At 40.7% G+C, this 8,379-nt stretch overlaps 1 protein-coding gene across 1 annotated transcript in view; it reads right to left on the bottom strand.

Annotated features, from left to right (window-relative positions):
* The window catches only part of SLIT3 (slit guidance ligand 3), a 337,579-nt gene that overhangs the window by 294,903 nt on the left and 34,297 nt on the right, over nt 1-8,379 (bottom strand). The window contains exon 4 of the mRNA XM_026035707.1: nt 1,037-1,108. Coding sequence (XP_025891492.1) covers nt 1,037-1,108 — 72 coding nt within the window. The remainder of the gene's footprint in view (nt 1-1,036; nt 1,109-8,379) is intronic.

Genomic DNA, 8,379 nt, shown 5'->3' with positions numbered 1-8,379 from the left:
GCCAACCTGGAGCAGCCAACCTGGAGCAGCCAACCTGGAGCAGCCAACCTGGAGCAGCCAACCTGGAGCAGCCAACCTGGAGCAGCCAACCTGGAGCAACTTTATGATTTTAGTGGTGAAATCACAAGTCTTCCTGACTTGTCTTCCAAAGGACTTGAGCACAGTCCTTTGGCAAAGTTTTACCATATACAAGTTTCCAAGACAGACCAGAACATAACTTAAACCTTAGTCCAAGAGCTATATACAATAGCTTTTTTTAAAAAAAACTTCTTTTCAGGAAGCCTATGATTTTGTTCTGCCATAACTGTGCAGCCACTTGCTCATCCACGYTAACTGGTATTACCAGATCACAAGGGCATTGCACAAAATAARACAACCAAACAGCCCCAAAGGCCTCCCTTTGCAATGGGAGCCTGAGCTAACCCCAGTCTTATCTTGCTGCTCACACAGGTCCTAATGTCCGCTGAACAGTTTCTATCACAGCCTTTAACTTTCCAAGGTCTGKTTCTTCCCTTATTTTTTCATCTTCCTAGCTAAAAAAGGCATCAATCACAACTTGACTTGTCTGCCTCACAGTGACTTGGCTTAGTCCAAAAAGACCTTTTTTTTAGAACGCAAAAAAGGCACAAAATCCAAAAGAGAAACAAATAATTGCAGTAACAAACTATTACATCAACATGCTAACATTATTATAACCATGTGCAGACTGTCTCTCTTTCTGGACATCTGGACTTTGTACAGCTGATATAAGAACTTCCCACTTTTTCATTTTCTATAACTCTTTACAGAGAGCTGAAAATATTTCACCTTGCAATCAACAACACATGGGAAACAAAAATTCTTTACTCTGACATTTGCCATTGAATTACCACTGTAAATGCAAAGACAACACATCATCACTAGGAATGCTTAGCATCGTCGAGTTCCGATATATCCAAAATTAAACATCTCATCACAGTCAAAACRAATGTGCAAAAGCTGTAGGACACCTTCACGAACATACATACAATACAAATTTAAGTCAGATTTTACTTACAATCTTGTTAACTTCTGCGTGTTCTGGAAGAGCAGCTCTGGAAGAACTTGCAGTTTATTCCTGTTGAGACGCCTAAACAAAAACACAAGTAGAACGATCAAACAAAAACTAATTATCTTCCAACTTGAGCAGCTTATTCTACTATGCATAACCACATACAGCCTCTATTAACACACGGAATTGAAATTTGTGCTATGAACTGAGCACAGAATGTGCTGTCTACCAAGGAGACACACGCAGCCCACCTGCCTATAATGCTTGAGGTAGGGAGTCAAGACACCCTCACCTCAAAGCCTGAACCCTTTGGTAGAGATACTAAGTACACAACTTTTGAATTTCATTTCATCTTTGAGGCCTACTGACAGTGACTTCTTAAACATCACCTTTGAAGCTGAGGAGCACTGTTGGAGAAAAGAGGAAAAAAGCAGATAACCMACAATGTGCTGATGTGATTGTTTCTTTAGGGTATTTCCAAGAAGGTTTTAGGCAGAAATTCAATGCTTATATGTTAATCCATTTGACTTACCTTGAAGAGTTTTACATTTCGGAACACACTTTATCATTTGCAAGAAGCCTKCTGTGTTACAAGTGACACCAGGCTGCCAGCTACAAAAAGCATAAACCTGTTCCCTTTGGTAAAGTGTAAAAACACAAAATCTAAAGGCAGTTTTATTTATAAGCAAGTCTTTTTCCTCCAACCTTCTTTCTGACATCAAACCAGTTTTCCCAGCCTCATGGAAAGGTACTTGCATATGGGAGCTGGCCTAAGCTGAAGAAACACAGCTCTGCTGTTCCAATTATGCTCATATATAAGAGCATATTTTTGCCTTCCTCTTTCCCTATCAACATTAAATGTTCACTAAATTYGGTAACAAATCTATTTCTGCTGGAGTTCAGATCTCAAAAGGCGCCTGGATTTTCAGGATCTCCCTGCTGCTTGGCGCCCAAGAGCTGGTGCCCAGTTCCCTCACACATCGAGCATCTCCAGGCGGAGAAGCCTGAATCCGTTTGAAATTGCAAGAACTTCCTCGGGGATCCAGCTAGGGCTGCAGGGACGCAAACGCAGCCGCTTCATATGGCCACCATCTGCACAGGCCTCACAGGAGGCCGGGCTGGGGGAGAGGGAACCACCAACTCCCCTCTCCGCCACGCAGGCCGCACCGAGGGCGGCTGGGCCGGCGCCACGYGACATGGCCACACGCTCCACGCAGCCCATATCCACACGGCCCCGTTCTTTTGAGGAAAAAAACAAATACTGACACCAAAACGGTGTCTTCTTTAGTGCTTTTGCCCACTATCTGCCTGGTGGCTAACTCTTGGATCAAGGAGCAGAACCTCAAGAAAGCCTCAACTCCAAGGTCCATCAAAAGATACTAAGCATTCTTTAGCCTTTTGGAAAGTGCATGGCAAGTTTTAAACCAGCACCCTTCCTCCATAAGACATGTCAAATGTTTTTGGTTCATTAAAGCTGATCTTGAAGCTAGTAGTTTAGTATTGACAGCAGAGTAAAGTCTAATTTAATCCATATCAAATTCTTTTTTCAGTTAAGCATGTTTATACTAGATCACACTTGATACTTATCAGGATGAATTACAAGGAAAAACTGTGATAGGGACCTTCAAACTGTAGATGGGCTGCAGACATTTCCTATTGGGCTGAATTTTTAAAATATATATTGTATATACACATATACAGTACACAGAATACAGAAACATAAAAATACAATATTGCCATAAAGACCGTTTTACTGTTTTCACACTGCAGCACTCAGTGAATGCTGAATTCATCTCTAGTTGAATTAACCCATAGAGACCAACTGCTTAACAAAACTCTTGCCTTGTCCTAACTCGTGGAGAGCTCAATATTCAGAGCAACCTTCCAGCACATATTAGTGCTCATGTACTTACCCACTGTACCCGATACTAGTCTCTATTTTAAGTGCACAGTATTGCTGTCATGGTGGCAGCTTGCATCCAGTATTCCAAAACTAGGTAAGCAATGGAAAAACAAAAGTATCTGAGCTAACAACCACCATTAAAAAAGGCAACCAAACAACAGCAACGAGAAAAACACAGCTTGCATTGCTTCAAGCTTTGGAAGCTCTCCAAACATTTCCATCAATTTCCAAGACTTGTTTCAAGCTCTAATTCTTGCAAAATCTCATTTTATCCATGGTTTGATCCCAGCAGAGAGCGAGCAGGGCATTTTCTCTCCAACACCACCTACTGCATTCAGGCAACTCACGCTGCCATGCTTAGATARAGAGACCAGATTAACTTCTGCAAACATAAATATGTTCAATATGGCACACGTTTAAACACGCTGTTTTTTATTAAGTGCCAAAACACCACCAATAGCCAGCCCTAGTACAATTTCTAATTACACTGCTAAAAATATTTTTTGAGGGAAGTATCATTAGGAAATTTTTTGATACACAAGTACTAAAGTGCAACTCAGGATGTTTTAAAATCCTACACAGAGGACATAAAAAAAGGGGTTTGAAATTAATGGAAACAATGGCTATTTATTAGTACCCTGCCCTCCAGCTTGACAGAGCAGTGCCAAATGCAAGACACTATCTCCATCGCTCATCTCCATGCAGAATCCATGCAGCCAAAGACCCAAAGATCCAAAATCATGTYGTGTTCCCTTCCTAAACCCTTTCCTTCATCAAAGCGGGCAAAGCTTCCCAGCTGCACTGCTTCCTTACCTCAGCGTTACAAGGAGAAGCACCTCAGCAAGACTGGAAGCTGCTTCCCTCTTTACTCAAGTCTCCCCAAGCCGCCTCCAGTTCCCAGTTGATTGCATGGAAAACCACCTCATCTCCAGCAAGACTCAATATTTCACAGCTGTGCCAYAGCTCCATGAGCTCAGCAAGCACTTCTTGCCCACACACAGACCCAGGTAGAGCACAACAGTGCTTCCCACCCCCAGAAATTATGGATGGTTCTGGGCCCAGAGCACCAGGTCACCTTGCAGCCCCCAGCAGGGCTCCCTCAGTGACACTGCCAAACACCGAGCGGCCGCAAACCTTCTTTATAAAGGTCCTGATTCAYTTACAACATTCCTTGATAGAATAGTATTTCTAAATTGATAAAATACCCTGGAAAACATCAAGCCACTGACTACTACAAGTAAGACAARGCAAATTCCTGTTTAAAAAAAGAGTTTATCTTCTATATTCTATATTGAAACTACCTATATTTTATGAATATAAATATTTCTGTTTTTAAATTTGTAATGTTTCAAATAAAAGTGATAGAGAAATGATATTTGGAAACAAATGGAATTTTATTTAAAAGCCCATCAATTTTTGCAAGTGTGGTTAACATGACTATCCAGSTAACGAGAATGCTGCACCCATTCTCTCGTTTTGTGGATCTGGAGAGAGAAGTCAGCTTCCAAAAGGATCCTGTGCATTTTCCCTCCAGCCCTGCTAATGAACTTGAGGGTCCCCCAGCTCCTCCTCTCATCTATGCCAACCACCTGCAACCCACAGCACACAGGAGAAAACCTCCCCTCCATCCTCTTATATGATGTTAGAAGCAGACCCACCACACAACCCACAGCCACATGGGCAGCTTCACAGAGCCCAAGTCCAGCAACACTGAGCTGGGCCTKGGGAAAGGGGTGCGGGGTGCAGCACCACACAGGTTTATTGGACCTAGCACTATTGATGAAAAGTGGCCCATAAAAATGACCCCCCCAAAAGTGACAATACAAGCCAGCCACTTCCTAACTCCTCACRATAGTTCTCAGCACATCAGCAAAGGGCTTCCAGGAGCCCCCACGTACCACAGGAGCCTCTCAGGAGCCTCAAGCCTCTCAGGAGAGCCCTTGCAGAGCAGGAAACAGTCAACACAGGTGACCTGCATTTCTGTATGCAGGAATTCACTACAGAATTCAAATGCTGCCTCTTCTAAAATGATTCCAAAGTCTAAGCATAATTTTCATAATTAACACTGGTTATTAAACTATGAAATTGAGTTTTGGGCACAAGCTAATGTACGTGTGTAAATAATCAAGCCCTGCAATCACCTTTATGCAGGAACAGAGGGTTAAAGCTTCAGACATTTGMGTAGGCAGAACTGGATTTTGCGGGAATAGTCACTCACATAAAATACACTACATAGATACACATGCATAATTTTGTACAACACAGTAGTTTTCAATTATAACTTTATATGATGAAGTCTCCTCCCTCTATATCTGCCCATAAGTTTTTAATAAAAGAAGAATGACTCCTTTCTTCAGGGCTGTGGAGAACAAGACATATCAGCATTACTCTGAAAGATATATACYTCAGGTTACCTGAGAACCATTATCCTGCATAACTGCTTGAAATTATTTTCAAGGCAGATACAAAATAGGATAGACATGAAAAAAAAATCAGATTGGCATGGGGTACTTCTAAGTAAATTAGTAAATATATCTTTAAAAGAAAAAAAGAGTGAGCTATGCACTGAGGAAGACTTACCTGCCACAACAGCCTAGTTAGATGACTATTTCCCTGAAATAAGACACTAAACTATTTAAAATATAGTCCAGAAAAAAAAACAAGTTAAGGAGCTGAGAGAAAAACTTCAGAAAAGATATATTAAAAAAGAGGGAAAAAATAAAATAAAGGACAAGAAAAGAAAATGCTGCCTCCTCTCTCCCAGAAGAGCCCAAGTTTTGCACTGCAGGGTCAGGCACTGTTGCAGCTGAGCTCACTCAAGGTTGATAAAGGTGCAAGCCGGGCTCAGGCATGCATGGACATCCAGGYTTAACCCTTCGTGGCAGCAACCAGGCACCTTTTGGCCAGGGGAACATAGTGGTAGCTACTGTTTAAGGTACTCTACCTACTAGGACTAYCTAAAGTTATTATTCAGCTAATATYGGCATACTCCCAAAGTAATTTTGCTATTATCAACTATAGCTGATTTAAAAGAAAGAGCAGATAAAGGAAAAACAAATAGAAAGAATTGAGGCCATCTCAGGTGCAACTGCCTGCAGGCCATGACCCCACTCTGCTAATTGACAGCACCTGTGGCATTTTAAGCCAAACAGGGAGAACACACAAAAACTCAGCATCTTTGCAGCTTTTCTCTCACCCAGAACCAACTTAATGAATTACGTGAAGCATAAGCAGCCTTATTTCAAAAATTTAATGAATTATCTGAAATTAAACTGCTGAAATAAGGCTSCTTGTGCTTTGAAGACTGCTGAAATTCAAAGTAAAACCTAACATTTACAATAAAAATAAAGTTGCATGGTCCTTTTACATGGAAAAAAAGATACTAAAATCAAGTATTTTGTCATGCCTTCATAGTAATTCAGGTCTGTTGTAAGATTAATTTCACTGATCTCATGGTAAAGATTTTAATTGTCACATCAGGGTATGGTGCTGAGACTAAGTTTAAAGCTACCACAGATGGCTACTTGCAGAGAAGTAATAAGGTAACCCATAAGTAAAGGAAATTATTAAATAGGTGTACAGGATCCATTCTCAAACATTAGTACCAAACAGTTTATGTTTCAATATTACCATCAGATATAACACACATTTTGGGGCTGTAAAAATACAGCTGTATTGGATTTCTTGGATTACATTTGACCTGGTTTGGACCTGCATTAAAAAAAAATCGGAAAGCGCTTTAAAAATAAAGCTATAAAGAGCTTTTGAAACACTGGAATATTTSTAAGTACAATGGAATCTATCTCAAGATGCCACAGTAACCTTGCATGGATAAACAGTTGGTTAATATAGAAGAAACAGAATAAGGAGGTCACTAGTGAAACAGAAAGGGAGCTCCAAGCAGGTTCAAGCTGCTCAGCCTTATTCATTAATGACAGGGAAAACACAGAGGTGGCCACTAAGAGACACAAAAGTATCACTTCTAAGTGTCACTACGTGATGGCTGATACAAACTGCAGAAGGAGCTAATGGTATCGAGCATCTGAACGGCCAAATCACATATAACTCATTGCAAATAAAACATATGCTAGGAAACTGATTTCTGTTTTAAGGTCATGCTCACATCTGCAGTCTCCAAGCTGATGACTGCTTTTCAGGAAGCAGATCCATAAGAGCACCCACTCTGTGTGGTACAGCAATCCAAAAAGCAAAAGTTTAATGAGTTATTAGGGAAGAAATATAAATATATCTACGATCATTATTTCTCCATATAAACCCATGACACACCCATGCCTTCAATACTGTGCGAAGTTTTTGACTTTACACCTCAAAAAGGASGCTCAATGTGAGATTCAATACTTGTTTTTCTAAAATATTAGAAAAATCAAGGGACAAAGTAAAAAATCTTGGTTACTCTTGCAATTGCACAAGAAATATGTGTACTTGTATGTGTGCATACATGCATATGTATGCCTACCTATTTATCCATATGTGTATGTATACATGTTAGTTGCTTTTTGCTTTGCTTTGTTTCTCCCCAAACCCTTCTGTCCAACTGTGACATCCTCATAAGCCTCAGGTAACTTTCTTGACTCCACCTAGATATAATTGGCACAATTCTGTTCTCATACAATACAAATAAACAAATGTCTATACTTCACAACTTCAGCTTGTTACCAACCAATTTTTTTCCCCAGCTGATGATTCAGGTAGCCTAAAAGTACCATCTTGTTTAGTTCCTAATTTTTCAAATCACTAAAACTACAAAGGCCATTTGCCAGTGTTTTATTAACATCCTGAAGAGGCCATATACCACATGTTGAAAACCTCTGCTTCAACAAGGAGCAACCAAGGGCTCTGCCCTCCCATACAGTTGTGCTCATACACATAGGAGGGCCACTTAATTGCCCTCCCCAGTCCCCTGCCCGCGTGGGGGCTCCCATGTCCCGAGGGCAAGGGAGGGAGAAAACAAGGGCAATGTCAATCACAGGCTATCAAGGGCCCTTAAAAAAACAACGGGGAAGTTATTAACTGTGAAATTCTTACCTTCCTGGCTCCAACCARGCTAATAATATTTCTTCCTCTGTCTGAAGCTGGGATAGGAGGAAAAGTTTAACTATTATGATTCCCTGAACTATTAAGACAATGGAACAGCAAATAGTTACATCCTTCAAAGTAAATAACAGCTAAATCTGATCTAGGCCTTTGCATGGGGTAGGGATGGAGATGAACACCACACATTTGGAAGTACAACAGGCCATAACTTTATTTTTACATACATCCTTCCTTTCCAATGATCAAACATACTTTGCAGCATCCATGAATATTCACTTGGACAAATACATTTTTTTCAACAACTGCACAACAAGATGCACCCTACACAGATACATCCAAGGAATCTGTCATGTGCCATAAAAATGAGAAATACTGGGAAGCAGGAGCCTCT

Source organism: Nothoprocta perdicaria, unplaced genomic scaffold, assembly GCF_003342845.1.
Source record: "Nothoprocta perdicaria isolate Ctin4 unplaced genomic scaffold, notPer1 scaffold_165, whole genome shotgun sequence".
Taxonomy (NCBI): Eukaryota; Metazoa; Chordata; class Aves; order Tinamiformes; family Tinamidae; genus Nothoprocta; species Nothoprocta perdicaria.
This window is presented reverse-complemented; position numbering and strand designations above follow the sequence as displayed.